Source organism: Chrysochloris asiatica, unplaced genomic scaffold (genome assembly GCF_000296735.1).
Source record: "Chrysochloris asiatica unplaced genomic scaffold, ChrAsi1.0 scaffold00230, whole genome shotgun sequence".
Lineage (NCBI taxonomy): Eukaryota > Metazoa > Chordata > Mammalia > Afrosoricida > Chrysochloridae > Chrysochloris > Chrysochloris asiatica.
The window spans coordinates 1,256,595-1,274,567 of record NW_006408748.1 but is presented as its reverse complement, the minus strand read 5'-3'; the positions used below and the strand labels follow the sequence as shown (position 1 = coordinate 1,274,567).

The following is a 17,973-nucleotide window of genomic DNA, read 5'->3' as shown; positions in this document are numbered from 1 at the left end:
GAAGAATGCAGTTTTAATTTTTTCATTCTCCGGCTCACACACTTGCTCTGGAGAACTAGATTTTGCTGTTGATTATGAACTGTTTGGAGTATGTTTAATATTGATTATGGTGGTAGATTAGCACATCAATGTGAGTGAGAGTGTTAGAGGTATCTAGGATATCAGGACATCATTTTTGTAAAGGTTGCTAATGCACATCACCACAGCAAAATGCAACCCTCGCTAGGTTCTGGGAGGAAGCACGGTGAGAAGCTGTCAACCCAAAACCCATCAGCTGTAGAGTTCAGCAAGTGGAAGCAAATTCGCCCTGCCTGAGGACTGTGGTCACTTCTTTTTGCTCTGACGTTTTAAAAGTCTTCACTTTAGCTCACAGAAAAATTCACTCTGGATTTAAATCTCAGGGTCCTACACAAGCACAAATTGAATTCCTATGCTTCAGATATATTTTCTTTCATTGTTTTTAAACCTTTTAATGATTAATTGAAGAAGCTCTGGTAGCGTAGTGGTTACAAGTCAGGTTGCTAACCTCAAGATCAGCAGTTCGAAACTACCAGTTGTTCCATGGGAGAAAGACGAGGCTTTCTGCTCTCATAAAGATTTATCGTCTCGAAAACCCTATGAGTCAGAACCGACTCCGTGGCACACCACCATCATTGTGAATTGGGCGAAGCTTTACAGAGTTGATGATCATTCTACAATAAACAATTCATACTCACCTTGTTTCAGATCATTGACCGCCATCTCCATAATGTGACCCCACATACCCCACTTCTTTCCCAGCCCTTCCGAACATTGTCCCAGGGTAAATGTGTCCCTTTGATCTCAAATAGTTGATTGTTCTAAGGTGTGCATACCTCTCTAGTGTTATTGCTCCTCTTTAGATCTATCTAGGATGTTGTGGTTGTTAGGTGCCATCGAGTCGGTACTGACCCATAGATCTATCTATAGTTTGACTGAAAATTGAGCAGCAGGGGTTCAGATATCTTTTCTAAACAGTAGTTTTCTAATATTAAAAAAAAAAGGAGTAGTAGAGAATGGATAAATGTATTTGATTACAATGCTTAATTAAAATTTTCTACATATGTGCAACATTTTAATTTCTCTGTGTCTTCTGCAGAGTCCCTGGGTGGTACAAATGGTGAAAGGTCTCTTACATACTTAGCTGCTAATGGAAAGCTAGCTGGTTTGAGTCCACCCAGAGGCTGCTCGGAACAAAGGCATGGTGATCTACTTCTGAAAGTCAGGTATTGAAAACAATGGAGCACATTTCTCCTCTGATGTGCATGGGGTTGTCATGAGTTGGAAGTGAATACCTCAAGAATGCTTCAGTCTCCTAAAGTCCAAACAAGGAGAACAAAGTTGGGCAAGAGTCAAAAAATATGTCTCCCTTCTGAGGCCCATTTCTAAGTTCAGCATCTTGTCTAAGGATTTGTGTCTTTCCAGTGAGCATCATCAGATGGTCTGTCACCAGAGGCCCAGGGGAACTCCCCTCCCTGGGATAGTACCCCACAGCTCAGTCAGCCTGGTATTCATACAAAAAAATCATGCATACAATTCAGTGAGTCAATGATTTCAAAGTGCTTAGAAAATGACTCTAAGTGTTTGCTAAATAAAGACACAAGTACATACACCCCACTGTAGATTCAGTCTTTTCTAAAAAATTGCCAAATCACACTGATTTCTCCTACTGATGTCTTGTTCTCTTGCAGCTGCAGAGGGGAACATGAAAGCACAGTCTCTGAGTAGCATAGCTTTGCCATGTTTCTATATGAGGGATTTACTTCCCAACTTGAACTTCAATTCCCAGTAAGATAATCCTGCATTCTGTGGCCTGGGCACCCTAACAAGATGGTTGAATACATGAATAACCATCTAACCTATAAGAGAAAATGTATTAAAACCCTGCAGTCTAAAAGACAGTTGCTTTGTTTTCATTAATCCAAAGCGAAGACATAGGATGACAGGCTCTGGGTATTAAGTCACAACATGAAGGCATACGGCCAGGAGACTGACAGCTAAGTTTTTGAGGACTCTTTTATACCAAGAGGTGACGCAGAGCGGTAACCCACTGGGCTGGCCTTCTGGAGGCTGGGAAGGGATAATAGCTTGGCAAAAGCCGGAAATGAAATAACATGGAACATCAGGGTGTACAAATTTTGTAACATTAGCAGAACAAGAATGAGGTTCTAAAAATGAGATGTTTTAAGGTAAAACATTTCATTTTTTCCCATGTTCAAGAACACATTAATAAACATGTTTTCACAAATGCGTCATGCTGACCTACCTGGCTTTCACTTTCATTGGACAGGATTTCCAGGGCTTCCAGATGTGACAAGCCTTGATACTCATCAAACAACATGCCATAGTGTGCAGTCCTTTCTGCTGTGAGCTGCTGTGCCAGCCTCTGCTTCTCCTTCTCTTTTGCTTCCCTTAACATCTGCAGCAAGAGACAACATTGGCACAGTGGGTATATTCTTAAGTGCTTTCCAGCCCATTTCCTGGATGAGCTATAGGGAGAGATGGGGAGGACTGACTTTGTATTGAGAAGAGTAGGTCTTAGTCAACTTCGGACTTTCTGAACAACGATGTTTTAAAATTGATGCTACTGCTGTTGTTAACTGCTATCGAGTGGGTTCTGACTCATCTCATAGCAAACCTGTATGGGGTTTCCAAGAAGTGCCGCACCAGGATCCCCATTAATGCTATTAATTCTTTTTATATAATAGCCCACTTTGAATTTTATATGCTTATTAAGTACAAGAACCCTGGTTGTGCAGTGGGTTAAGTGTTGGGCTGTGATCCAAAAGGTTCAAAGCCACCAGCCATTTCACAGGAGAAAGATGAGGCAGTGTGCTTCCTTAAAACAGCCCTGGAAACCCTGTGGAGCAGTTCACTCTGTCCTATAGGTCACTAGGAATCAGGATTGATTTGATGATCGTGGGTGGGTTGGATTGTGATGAAGTACAAGATAAAACTAAGCACAAATTCTTTGTACTAGAATAAGACTGCAAAGAAACACACCAGAAGTTTGTGTGGTTTTCCACGGAAGTGTTTCTAATGGGTGTGATCCATTTTCTTATTTTCCAAATGTCCAAATTTTCTATAATGGGTAAGTTTTATGTGTGCCAGGAAAGCTTAATCTATTGTGATGGGATTGATTCCAAGGCAGACTTCAAAGCGGAAACAAGCTGGCCTGATTATATCAGAGATACATTATTCATAAAACTGTATATGTGGTTATTAAAAATCTTCAATAAAAATTAATAAAATATAAACTCATAATGTATTCATCACCAGATTGTTATTATAAATAAGAATGTTAGCTCATAGATTGCTGGACTGATCTTAAGAAGTACAACTGGGAATCAAGTTCCATTCCATGTGGATAAATGTTCTCTAATTCTGTTTTGCTGATGAAATAAAGACAACAAAATGAATACAAGTCCACCAGTACCTGTCAATTTTCTGCATTTGCTTTCATAGACTCTAAGCATCTCTTGATTTCCACTACTCGTCCATTGGTTTGTCAGACTGTGGTGGCTTGTGGATTGCTGTGATGCTGAAAGCTATGTTATTGGTATTTTAAATACTAGCAGGATCAACCATGGTGGGCAGGTTTCAGCAGAGCTTCCAGAATAAGACAGACTAGGAAGAAGGAGAGGAGGATCACTTCTGAATGATTAGCCACCAAAAACCTTCTGAATAGCAGTGGAACATTGTCATAAATAGTGCCAGAAGACGAGCCCCTCAGGATGGAAGACAATCAAAAGAATAGATGTGATCTTACTGACTTGTACGGGGTTACGTTTTCAGGACCTTCATTTGCTGATGTGGCAAAACACAAAGGAGAAGAAACAGCTACAAACATCCATTAATAATCGGAACATGGGATGTGCAAACTATGAAGCTAGGGAAATTGGAAGTTGTCAGAAATGAAATGGAACTCAGAAAAATCAATATCCTAAGCACTGGTGTGCTGAAATTGTATGGTATTAGCCACTTTGAATCAGAAGATCATACTGTTTACTATGCCAAGAATGAATGACTAGTTTTAGAGGAATGGTGTCACATTCATTATTAACAGGTTTTCAAGACCTATTTTGAAGTACAATGCTGTCTGTGATAAGACAATATCCTTATGCCGACAAGGAAGACCGGTTAGTATCATTACTCTTCAAATTTACACAGCAACCAATATAGTCAGTGATGTTGACATTGAAGAATCCTTTCAAGTTTTTCAGTCTGAAATTGATCAAACATGCAATCAAGAGGCATGTATGTGCTGGTGATTGGAAGGCGAAGACTGAAAACAAAGAGGAAGGACTGGTAGTTGGAAAATAAGACCATGGTGATAAAACAATGTGGAGATGTCATGGTAGTATTTTGCAAGACCAACGACTTATTCATTGCAAATGCACCTTTTATGCAACACCATAAAAGGCAACTATACACCTGGAACTTAATATCTGGAATACACAGGAATCAAATAAACTATATCTGTGGAAGAGACAATGGAGAAGCTCAACATGATCAGCCAAAACAAGGGGCAGACTGAGGAACAGACATGAGTTATTCATATGCAAGTTCAGGCTGAAGTTGAAGAAAATTAAAACAAGTCCATAAGAGCCAAAATATGACCTTGAGTATATCCTACCTTTATTTTGAGACCATCTCAATAACAGATTTGATACATTAGACACTAGTGAAGTGAAGGAAGACCAAAAGAGTTGTGGGTTGACATCAAGAACATCATACAGGAAGAAAGCAAAAGGTCATTAAAAAGAAAGGAAAGCAAGAAAAGACAAAAATGGGTGTCATAAGACACTCTAAAACTTGATCTTGAGTAGAGAGAAGCTAAAGAGACTGGAAAAATGATGACATAGGAGAGATGAAAAGAGAAATTCAAATGGCAGCTCAAGAAGATGAAGTAATGGAGTATAATAAAATGTGTAAAGACCTGGAGTTAGAAAACCAAGAGGGAAGTTCACACTTTGCATTTCTCAAGTTTAAAGAACTGCAGTAAAAATTCAAACCTTGAAGAATTGTATGGGCAAAATATCTAATGATACTGGAAACATCAAAAGAAGATGGAAGGACTACAAAGAGTCACTGTATCAAAAAGAATTGGTCAACCAACCATTTCATGAAATACTCTGTGATCAAGAATGGATAGTATTGAAGGCAGAAGGTCAAGCACCGACAGCATTGGCAAAAATTTATGGAAGTAAACAGCCTATATAGGTTACTATGAACGGATAACACTTAACAGTAATTGATTTGATTGTTGATTAGTGCCATCGAGTTGGTTTCGACTCATAGCAACCCTGTATAGGGTTTCCAAGGATTCTGGTGGATTTGAACCACAGACCTTGCAGTTCAAAATGACCCTGTGGTCTAGTGCATGTCCTGCAGTGCCACATCAGAACTCCCAACAACAATGGTGGTGGTGGTGGTGGTGTGCCGTGGAGTCAGTTGTGACTCATAGCTATCCTACAAAGGGGTTCTGAAGTTGTAAATCTTTATGGGAGCAGAAAGCCTGAGCTTTCTCCCATGGAATGGCTGGTAGTTTTGAACTGCTGACCTTGGGGTTAGCAGCCCAACTCATATGGGCTCCTTAACAGCAACAATTGTTGTTGTTGTTATGTGCCGTGGAATCGGTCCCGACTCATAGTTACCCTGTACAGGGTTTCCGAGGCTGTAAATCTTTATGGGAGCAGAACGCCTCATCTTTCTCCTGCAGAACAGCTGGTAGTTTCGAACTGCTGACCTTGAGGTTTGTAGCCTGATTCGTAACCACTATGCTACCAGAGCTTCTTTAACAGCAATAATAGGTATGTATTATTTAGTGTGGATTAGGAAAAAGATAATCAATTTCCCTATTACCATTGATATCAGTTGCTCAAGAAAAAACCTTGACACCTCCCGTTATCTCAAAGCCCACATTCAATCCATCAGGAAAGCTGGCTCCATCTTCACAATATACCCAGAATGCATCACTAATGACCACCTCCATGCTCTCTGCACTATCACATCTGGCCTAGATTACCGCAAGGGCCTCCTTCTGAGGCTGCAGGAGTGTGAACTGTAGACATGCTACTACACAAAGCGGAACTGGTCAAGGGTCCCACTGCTGCACTTTGAAGTCCATCCCACATTTGCACTGAAGTCACACCTCCCATCACTGCAACCTGCCAATCACTGATGCAGCTGGGACCTGGGACACTGAGGCAGGCTTGTTCCAGAGCGATGGGGACGCCTTTGTGGGCAGAACTCTGCAACGGTTTTACCACTTTCTTTAATAGTTGAGGATGCATCTACCCAAGTTTCTTCCTCTCTTCTTCACTGTGTTCAGATTTGCACCTTGATCTCATGGCTCTTTCAGTCTTCCTTGGCTCCCTCTCCATATTTTTTCTCACACAGGCATTTCTCCTAGTAAAATTCTTCCATGTTTAATCCCGTCTTAACATCTGCTTCTGCGAGGACCTAGTTTGATAAACACTCTAACTGTTCTTTCCACCACTGGCATTCCCTCATTCAATCTATTTTCAATATATTAACTTGATTGTTATTGTTAGGTGCCATCTCTAATACCTCTCACCCTGGTTCACTCTTTTCCAGCCACTTAGGATCCTGTCTCTACCTCAGGGCCTTTGTACAAGCTGCTCCCTCTGCCTAGAATGCACTTCCCCCAGATTTTGCATGGCAACCCCCATATCTCCTTCAAGTATTTGCCCAAATGTCATCACCTCCACAAACCCACGTTCAGCACTTTAATACTTAACCTACCCCTCATTCCTGATCCTCCTCTTCTGCTTTGGAGCACCCATCATCTTTCTAGAATACAAGATAATTTACTTATGTATTGTTTATAGTTTGTCTTTCCCCACTGGAAAGGAAGACACTTAGGATAGGGATATCTGTTTTGGTTACTGATGTGTGTCTGATTCTTGCCACAGTGCCTGGCTCATAGTAGACATTCAGAATGCATCTGAAAACCTAACGAATGAGTGAATCATTATTACTTAGAAGAACGTTAAAGTTAGCATTGTACTGACCCAGCTTAATTTAGCAGCTGTTGCTGTTAGGTGCTATTAAGCAGACTTCTACTCATAGCTTTTTTCAGACATAGGCATATATGTTTCTCTCTCCCCCTCCACCTACATATCTAGCTAATCTATTCGACATCTCTGGTAAAATCCATAAGTGCTTGTCGACGAGGAGGAATTAAGTAGCTGAGGAACAGAGGCATACTAAAAATTTAATTTTCACTCTCTATTCTGTTGCATCATTTGCATCATATACTTTAAAATATATATTCAAAAAGATTTGAAAAACATTTTAAGTTAGCCTATGTGGCACTGCACTGGACTGCACAGTTGGTTTGAAGTATAAGGTCATCAGTTCAAGCTCATCAGCTGCTCCTTGGAAACCCTATACAGGGTTGCTATGGGTCAGAACCAACTTGACAGCATTTAACAACAACAACATGACAGAAAGGAAAAACTGTAGAAGTAGATTGTCTAACCTGAGACAAGGAAACTGTTCTCTCCATGAGTGTCTTGGTCCGCCTAAATCCTGGGTCACTTTCTGCAAGGACATTCATGGTTTTCTTGCCAATGAACTCCAAAGCATCAAGACCGCCAGTCAAGACACTTTTCCCCTGCAGATGAGATCATTGGATAAGATGAGATTTTACACTCTGTTGTTTTGAAGCAGTCAACAATCTCCAGGTAACCGGCGCGATCTTCAAATATTAAAACCAATATAAAGTCACAAGGTTGTCTCATCATGAGATTTCTCCCCCATTTCATCCTATTCTGTTTTTCTTTGAAAAGCCGATTTTGTAGTCTTTGTATGACATACAATGTTATTTAAAAGTGATGCGTAGGAAAAACCCCAAAGCACAGGAGAAATTCATTTTGCTTTGTGGCTATGAATGGATATGTATCTAAGACAGAAATTTATAGGTGGCCCAATTCTTAACCCAAGTAACAGAGTTATTTGGAGCAGTCTATAAAAATGTCAAATCCTCTTGGCAATTTAAGGAATTCCTTAATCTAGGGTTTTGGAGTAGAAGACCCTCAGGCCACTTCATATGGCTGTGACATGTTTTCAGAAACTAGCGAGGACCTTCTGTAATTAATATATTCATGAACTAAGACAGCTTGATTTCCATGTACTTCTGGCTTTAGAAACTCCTATCATATAGTTATTGTTGTTAAGTGCCAACGAGTTGGTTCTAACACAGAGTAACCCTATATAGGCTTTCCAAGGAGTGGCTGGTGGGTTTGAATCATCAACTTTGTGGTTAGCAATCCAGTGCTTATCCTACAGCACCACACCAAGACTCCCTGTAAATCCTTTTGTCAGTCAGTGTTTTCCTCTTTAAAAAAAGGCTGAAACAGCCAAAACTGACTCACATTAATGGCTCACCTGTATTGAACTGCTTACATATCTTTCTAACACCCAACTGCACACCTGATAATCCAATGTGTGTTTTTTCCCATTTTTCATAGTAAAATGTACATTATGTTTTATAGTCAAATGCATAGACTGCAGTAAATAGCCCTGGCGGGCCAGTGGCTAAGCACTTGTCTGCTGACTGACAGGTCAGCAGTTCAACTCCACCACTGGCTTCATGGAAGAAAGATGGTGGGAGTCTGCATCAGTGAAGATTCCAGCCTTGGAAACTCTACGGGAGAGTCGCTATGAGTAGGAATTGACTTGAAGGCAACGGATTTTATACGTTTTACAATCTTTCTAAGTAATTGTTAAGTAGCAATATTCAAGTTCTCTGAAGGAATATGACTTGTCCTTGGATATTCAGGATATTTTCAGTTGAGCCAATAAAAAATCGGGCACTAAAGCAGAGTGGTAAATGTACATACTTTGGGAAGATGATGGGGTATCAGGTATTCCTCTCAATATTCTATGAGGAATTACTTTAGTAGCAACCAAAACTCAAGAAGAAGGGACATGGGGACTTTGAAGCAGGGCAGACCTGGTAGGGTTTGAGTTGGAGACACACAGGAAGACAAACACCAAATGTCCTGTTGCAGAGCTCAGAGAAGCCATGGCTGTTTCTTAGACCAAAGATACTGAAAGAGCTCCCTCCTACCACAAGTCCCACAAGTACCTGTCATGGGAGGTGGGGGATTACTTGACTTATATTGCCATTTGACTCTGACAGCATTTTTCTTGTTCCTCCACCTTGCCCAGTCTAGAACACCTTAAATACCACAGAGAGGGGCAAAATCACTGCCTGTATTTCTCACATGCTCTTACCCCCAAAGCCTGGTAAGATGTCCTCCAATGTGTGTCCACAGTCTCCTGTTGGTCCCATGTTGCATTATACTCAGATTTGTCTGTTGAACTGTCTCTGTCTGCCAGGATATTGGGCTCTCTTGTTTAGCAGTATACGCCCCGAACTAGTCCTAGTGTGGTGCTGCAGGGTAAGCACTGGATTGCTAACCAAAAAGTCAGCAGTTCAAACCTATCAGCCGTTCATTGAAACCCTATGCAGGTTGCTATGAATCAAAACTGACTCAACTACATAACAACAACAAATCATAGCTTCTAGTTTATAATAAGGGCTAATCACTATTTTTTTTTTTTTTAATGAGTGACTATATGAATAAATGGTATGTGAGCTATCTTTCTAGAAAAACTAGTTGTTGTTAGGTGCTGTTGAGTCTGTTCTGACTCATAGAGATCCTACGCATAACAGAATGAAATACTGCCTGGTCTTGAACCATTCTTACAATTGCTGTTAAGCTTGAGCCCATTGCTGCTGACACTGTGCCAATTCATCTCATCGGGGGTCTTCCTCTTTTTCTCTGACCCTCCACTTTACCAAGCTTGATGTACTTCTCTAGGAAGTGGTCCCTCCTAACAACATGTCTGGAGTCCTGGTGTGGCACTATGGATTAATGTGCTGGACAGCAGAGTCAGTTTGAACCCTAAGGTCGGTGGTTCAAACTCACCAGCCACTCCTTGGAAGCCCTATACAGGGTCACTTTGGGTGAGAACCGACTTGAAAGCACTTAACAACAACAACAACAACAACATGTCTGAAGTATGAGAGATGAAGTCTTGACATCCTGTTTTCTAAGGAACATTCTAGCTGTAGTTCTTCGAACACAGATTTGTTTGTTTTGACAGTCCATGGTACTTTTAATATTCTCCTCCAACACCGTAACTCAAAATGCATCAATTCTTCTACAGTCATCCTTATTCATTGTCCAACTTTCACATGTACTTGAGGTTATTGAAAATACTGGCTTAGATCAGGAACACCATAGTCCTCAAACTGATATCTTTGCTCTTGAACAATTTTAAAGAGGTTTTGTACAGCAGATTTACCTAATGCAATACTTCACTTGATTTCTCAACTGCTGAGAAAAGTTAGTTAGTTGGGTTTATATGAAAGAGAAAAACCTTTGTAGTCTGAACCTGAAGACCAGCTGTCTCATGTTACTTTTCTCTTTACTTATCAGTGTTTTGCTGCTGAGGTGAGGCAAACTATTTACCTTAGGATAAGCAATGGACTGCGAACCACAAGGTAGGTGGTTTGGCGGTTCAAACCCACCAGCTGCTCCTTGAAAACCCTATCCAGGCTCACTATGAGTTGGAACCGACTCGGCGGCACTTAGGAACAACAACACTAAGTTTAGTGGTTTAAAACCACCCAGAATTCTGCAGGACTGGCAAGCTGCTTCTACAAAGTTTGTTGTTGTTTTGTTATTGTGTGTGTGCCATTGAGTCAGTTTCAATTTAGAGTGACTCTGTAGAATTTCCAAGAGTGGCTGGTGGGTTTGAACTGCTGACCTTGTGGTTAGTACTCCAGTGCTTACCTTACAGTGTCACACAAGCAAGAAAACCCTATTGGGCAGTTCTACTCTGTAACATACAAAGAATGGCGTGAGTTGGAATTAACTCAGCAACAACGGGCTTGTTTTTATTGTTGCTACTGATGACGAGCTTCTGTAACGAGGCAGGCAGGGACCCGGGAGGATAAATCTGAGGTTATGGGACTAGCAGGGAGAGTGGGAATTGGCCTGTATAGATGGGATTGAATGTTGATCTTGGATAACTGTAAACACTTTAGAAACATCTGTCTGGCATAGTTCCTGTCTCTTTAAAGGCATTTTTCACTTGAATAGTGTTATGATTTTTCAAATTGAGATTTAGGAGACACAGATCATGTAAGGCAAAACGGCTATCCGAATGCTAAGAAATAACCATATCTCCCCACAACCCGACACTGTCCTTGTGGTTGTTGGAAAGGACACTGTTCAATCAGACTGGGAAATGGTCCTTTTCAACAGCTCCTTTCTTTTCCACATAAAATATGTTTCCTTTTGTTCTTATTATGTTGGATCCAAGGTTATGTCTACTCTGTAGTAGGAAGCATAATAAAACTATAATCCAAAGTTATGAGCAAAGCCATCTTTGCCTGACATATCTAGGTCACTGGTAAATAGACACATCAAACGGAGGCACTGGGAGGCACAGGGGAGGACAGAGGAAGCAGTGAAGGACTTACTGTGTTTTGAACCACATTGCTGATGGCTGACAGGACGCCCCGAGACCCTGATGATGGAGAAGTGGGTGGATTTTCTGCAGGGCTCTGATCTGCGGCAGCATCTGTTACTAAAGAGGGAACACCCTTTTAGAGTTAATTTTGCTGATATGAACTCAGAAACCTTCTAACTGAAAGTCTAATAAGTCCAAGACCCCCTTAATGCCATCCCCCCCAACAAATACATCACTCACTTTGAGGGACTTCATTTTCAGTATCAGCTTGAACCCCTTCACCAGAATTCGCACCATGAATCCGTAGGGTAGCCCCTGCTTTTTCCTTGACTGCTGCCAACCCATGACCTGACAGGAAATAAGAATATAATTCATGGACACATTAAAAGCCATGGTCTGCAAATTCCGTAGCTCACTGTACAAAGCTTAGTAAAAGTTATGCATGGACATATTATTAAGTTATATATGCACATCCTGGTTGTAAGAAAAGGTAGCCAGCCGTTAATAGCTTTGCGAGGATGACAGGTTCAAATAGATGAGTTCAGCTTTGCCTAGCTGAGCGACCTTGGTGAAATTGCTTGTGACTCGGTTTCCTCATGAGCAGCCACATCTCACTGGGTTGCTGAGAGGAATCATGGAGATCAATGTGTGTCATGTGCTCACACATTTACTCTTCACTTCTGCTTCTCGCCTGGTCTAGCTATCAACCTGGGATTCCAAATCCAAGATTTCACTTCTGAACAGTGTTCTTTTTACTCGTCTGCAAGTTCCATAAGGTAAGTTCTGCTACATCCGCTCTTGGAAGATTCCTTTCAGGTATATTACATTTACAGGTGCTCAATTAGTTATTTGTTGCACTGAAATCCACTGAGGCTCAACATACTCTTTCAGCATGGACAGATTAGGGTATGGAATTGACAAGCTAAAATCAGAAGACAGGTCAGTAAGGAAACCACTGAGAGCACCCAATAGCGCCGTTGGCTCAGCTGTCATAAGCTGCACCTGTATCAGTATCCACTTGCTGGTGAGTCCATTCTGACTCATGGCAACCCCAGCTGTGTGTCCCAGTTGAACTGTGCTCTGCAGTGTTTTCAATGGCTGGTTTGTCAGAAGTTGATTGCTAGGCCTTTGTACTGAGGCGCCTCCAGGTAGACTCAAACCTTTATCCTTCTGGTTATTAGCCGAGCATGTTTTGTAACACCAAGGACCCTATCTTAAGTACAGCCAACACACAAACTATAAAAGTAGTTCAGCAGGATGAAGAACACTAGTGTTATTCCATCTAAGTAGGGTCAATACTGTTATTGCCCCACAGCCAAAGATAGTGGCATTGAATAAGTATTTCTTGAATACAGAACTAACCTGCCCACCTACACTGAGAAAAAGAAAAGAAAACAAAACCTTGGTTTGATGGAGAAATAGTCCTGTCAACGTTTTATTCTGAAGAGATTTGTTCCCCTTTAACAGCCTCCAGGAGAAGATAATATGTCTCACATACTTCGGACAGATTACCAGAAGGGACCATATCACTGGAGAAGGATATCATGTTTGGTAAAGTAGAAGGTCGGAGAAAAGGAGGAAGACCTCCCATCAGATGGATGGGCAAAGTGACGGCAGCGAGGGCTCAGGCGTAGCAATGATTGTGAGGTTGGCCCAGGACCTATTGTTGTGCACAGGGTCGCTATGAGTTGGTACCGACTCCATGTTACCTAACAACAACAACAGCAATGAGAAGACACAGCTTTTCTGAGTTTCCAAACTGAATAAGGAGTTAACGGCTGACTGATGGCCCTAAATCGCCGAGTTCCTGAAGGCGAAGTTATCACATACTCACCCTCCCCTTGGCACTCAGACAGAAAATGAGAGATTTCTCAAGGGTCCGGGAAATGCCAGGTTGCTAGACCACAAGGCAGCAGCAATACTAATGAGTAGGGAAAAAGCCCCAAGTCACAGCAAGATTTGAGAACTAAACAGAACTACCTTGTCTTAGAAGGCATTGCTACAACTACCACTTGTCCACGCCCTGGGTGAGAGAAAGACGTCACTGAACCACAAACCCAAACAAAAGTATTTTATCGATTGCATCTTTATTGGTAGTCCCTGGGTGTTACAAGCAATTAACAATCAACATCCACTACTTGCTGGAAGATTGATTAGTAGTTCTAATATACTCAGAGGCACTTAGGAAAAAAAGGCCTAGTGATCTCCTCCTGACAGATTGTAGTCATTGAAAACCCTGTGGAGCTCAGTTCTACTCTGAGTTGACACCATGGCAACCGATCTTTTTTTTTTTTTAAATGTTTATTTATGATCTTAATAATCAGAGTGCTGATATTTAACAAAAAAGCATAGGACTAATTATATACTCTGTAAGATAAACACTGGACTGGGAACTAAAAGGTCAGTGATTCATGTCCGCCAGCTGCTCTGATTCATGTCCGCCAGCTGCTCTGAGGGAGAAAGGAAACTTTCTGTTCTCACAAAGATTTACTTTACTGTCTTGGAAACCCTATACAGCAGGGGTGGGGAATGGCCAGCCCACAGGCCGTATGAGGCCTGTGAAATCATTTGGTCTGGCCCCGAGAAGACAACTGCAGTTCCAGGCATCACACTTTGTTGTTGTTGTTAAGTGCCGTTGAGTCGGGTCCGACCCATAATAGCAGGCTAATTTTTAAGTTGATAATTTTGTATCGCCCGTGAATGATGTTATAAACATCCAATGGTCCTTGAGAGAAAAAAGGTTCCCCATCCCTGCTGTACAGGGCCACTATGAGTCGGAACTGATTTGACAGCAATGAACATCAGCATATTCAATGGAAATGACTTGTCATTTATATTCTACCCAGAAAACTGAAACTCAAGAACATTATTCATGATATAGACCAAATATGATACATCTAAGATTATGTACAGATCATTAAACAGTCAAACCCATTGAGTTATTGGGGAAAAAAATCAAGATCTAAGTATAGCTGCTAAAACTAAGATTTCTCACTAGCTTTCAATGAATTCCAAACTCTTCAATGAAAACTTTCGGCATTTCAGTATTATATTTAAGTTGTAGGATATTAATCATCCAACTCATTTACAAACTGAGTCCATATTCCTTGTCATTAAAAAAAAAATTAAGGCATATTTCTCAAAAGGAAATAATGTACATCCAAATATCAACCTACAGTACTTTTCTAAAATTCCAAGAGCTAAAATCACGAAATAAATGGGTTTGAAAGGCTAAGACGTGTCACTTGTTCCATGTTCTTTGCTTAACTGCCCAGCAAGAAGTAGGATGGCATCTTTTCATAGGACTCCACATCCTTCCTTAAGGCCTTATCATAGCTTAATGACCCCTGGTCATTACCTTCTCTTCCACCCTTGCCATCCCTTGCAGATTAGGGCCATATCTTGTTCTTGTCTCAGGGAAGCTTTGCACTATCTCAGAACAAGAATGACCTTGTTATGTATGTATAAACTGCCTCTGGAAAGACTGTTTTGTTTCTGGAAGGAAATACCACTTTTATGTTGGGGTTTGGAATGTGTCTGTTTAGCAAACATGATAATAAGCTTCTAGCCCAACTGTATTTTCTGATGAATACTTTATTTATTTATTTTTTAAAGCCTCCTGAATGTTACTTGTATTAGTGAAAGGATGCCTTTCCAGCACTCTGTTAGGAAAATAGGCGATGAATTTTCAAAGCTAGGATTTAGGCTATGCCGCACCCTACTCTGAAGAGCACCATCTAAAACTTTACTTAGTGTGACATCTAGTGTCCAAAATGAGAAAGTTATAATATGGCGTCACTAACATTTTGACTAGGAAAAATTCATTCCAGGCTTTATGAATTGGAATTGACTCAACAGTGGGTTTGGCTTTAATTTTTTTTTTAATTGATTGGATTTTATCAATAACATCTATGACATTTTTTATTAGAGCAGCAACAGAGAAAAATAAATAATATGAATGGTTCTATAGAGTTACTTCCTTAACATGTCAAAACAAACCCTAATATTCTCAAGGAAATAAAAACACCTCTAAGTAAGAAGATCTGGTGACACTGTGGGATAAGTGCTGGGCTGCTAACTTTAAGGTTCACAGTTCAAATACACTAGCTACCCCATGGGAGAAAGATGAGGCTGTTTGCTTCCTTAAAGCTTTACAGTCTCACCTGGATAAGCAAAGCATTACTAAAGAAGAACAAAGTAGGAGACCTCTCATTTCCTGACCTCAAAACCTACTACACAAACTCAACAGTCAAGACTGATACAATGAAAGACACATGGTGGTTATGTGCCGTGGAGTCAGTTCTGACTCATAGTGACCCTGCATAAGGTTTCCAAGGCTGCAAATCTTTATGGAGCCAAAAGCCTTATCTTTCTCCTGTGGAACATCTGGTAGTTTTAAACTGCTGACCTTGAGATTAGTTGCTCGACTCATAACCACTATACTACCAGAGCTCCTTGAAAGACACAGATCAATGGAAAATAATTGAGAACCCAGAAGGAAATCCATTCACCTAGAGTTCGCCAAAATTTGACAAAGGGCCAAAACAAAGGGGAAGAGATAGTCTCTTCAATAAATGGTGTTGGCTAAACTGGAAATGCATTTGCAGAAGAATGAAACAAGACATATCTCACAGCATATACAAAAATGAACTCAACATGGATTAAAGACCTAAATGTAAAACTTGAACTATAATAGTCATCCGTGAAAACACAGGGACAAACTTAGGGGCTCTGATTCATGGCATAAAAACACTATCAAACACAACTGAAAACACACAAACAGCAGAAAACAAACTTGATGTCTTGAACTTCCTAACAATTAGACACTTATGTACACCAAAAGAGTAAAAAGAGAACCCACAGAGTGGCTAAAAATGTTTGGCAGTGACATATCAATCAAGGGACGAATCTCTAAAATTTATAGAAAGCATCAGTCAACACCTCAACAAGAACAAAATAAATAAGTCAATTAAAAAATGGGCAGAGGACGTGAACAGACACTTCACCAAAGACATTCAGGTGGTCAACAAACATATGAAGAAATGCTTGTGATCACTGGCCATTTGAGAGATGAAAATCAAAACAGCAATAAGATATCATCTTACTCCAGCATTAATAGCAAAATTCAAAAACACAGAAAACAAAAAATACTGTGATGGTGTGGACAGACTGGGACCCTCCTATACTGCTAGTAACTGTAAAATGGTGCAACCACTGTGGGAAACGGTGTGTTGCTTCCTCAAAAAGTCGGAAATAGAAATACCGTATGACCAACCATCTTTCTACTAAGTATATATCCCAAAGAGATCAGAGCTGTGACACATAGATATATGCACATCCATGTTCAGCACTACTTATAATAACAAAAAAGATGGAGACAGCCTAAATGCCCATCAATGAAAGAATGGATAAACAAATTTTGGTACATATGTACAATGGAACACTATGCAACATTGAAGAATAATGATCAAACTGCAAAACACCTCATAGCGTGGATGACTCTGAGTGAAATAAGTAAGTCACAAAAGGGCAAATCATGTATGAGATCACACTGCAAAAGGTCAAGAAAGGTTTTCATGCTATAAGATGCATTCTTTGATGGTTATCAGGGGTGGAAGGGAAGGGGAAGTCATTCACTGGCTAGACGGCTGTTGTTAGCTGCTCGCAAGTCAATTTGGGCTCACAGCCACCCTATGTACAACAAAACGAAATGCTGCCCAGTTCTGAGCCATTCTCACAATTGTTATTATGTCCGAGTCCATTGTCGCTGCCACTGTCAGTCCATCTCCTTGAGGGTCTTCCTCTTTTTGGCTGACCCTCCACTTTCCTAAGCACGATGTCCTTCTCCAAGGACTGGTCCCTCCTGATACTATGTCCAAAGTATGAGAGACAAAGTCTCACCATCCTTGCTTCTAAGAGCCATTCTTGCTGTACTTCTTTCAAGACAGGTTTGTTTGTTCTTCTGGCAGTCCATGGCACTATTAATATTCTTCACCAACACCATATCTCAAATGCATCAATTCTTCTACGGTCTTCCTTATTTACTGTCTGACTTTTGAAGGCATATGAGATGATTGACAATACCATGGCTCGGGTCAGGCACACCTTAGTCCTCAAACTGACATCTTTGCTCTTGAACACTTTAAAGAGGTCTTTTGCAGCAATTTGCCCAATACAACATGTTGTTTGATTTCTCGACTGCTGCTTCCATGAGTGTTGATTGTGGATCCAAGCAAATTGAAGTTATTGACAACTTCAATCTTTTCTCCGTTTATTATGATTTTAATTATAGGTGCAGTTGTGAGGATATTTGTTTTCTTTACACTGAGATGTAATCCATACTGAAGGTTGTAGTCATTGATCTTCATCAGTATGTATTTCAGTTCCTCTTCCCTTCCAAAAAGCAAAGTTGTATTATTTGCATATCACAGACTGTTA

At 40.6% G+C, this 17,973-nt stretch overlaps 1 protein-coding gene across 1 annotated transcript in view; it reads right to left on the bottom strand.

Annotated features, from left to right (window-relative positions):
• Positions 1-17,973, bottom strand: part of FAM114A1 (family with sequence similarity 114, member A1) — a 76,483-nt gene that overhangs the window by 26,351 nt on the left and 32,159 nt on the right. Inside the window, exons 3-6 of the mRNA XM_006873210.1 lie at positions 11,776-11,883; positions 11,546-11,652; positions 7,526-7,660; positions 2,285-2,437 (exon numbers count right to left, since the gene is read on the bottom strand). Of these exons, the coding sequence (XP_006873272.1) occupies positions 2,285-2,437; positions 7,526-7,660; positions 11,546-11,652; positions 11,776-11,883 (503 nt within the window). The remainder of the gene's footprint in view (positions 1-2,284; positions 2,438-7,525; positions 7,661-11,545; positions 11,653-11,775; positions 11,884-17,973) is intronic.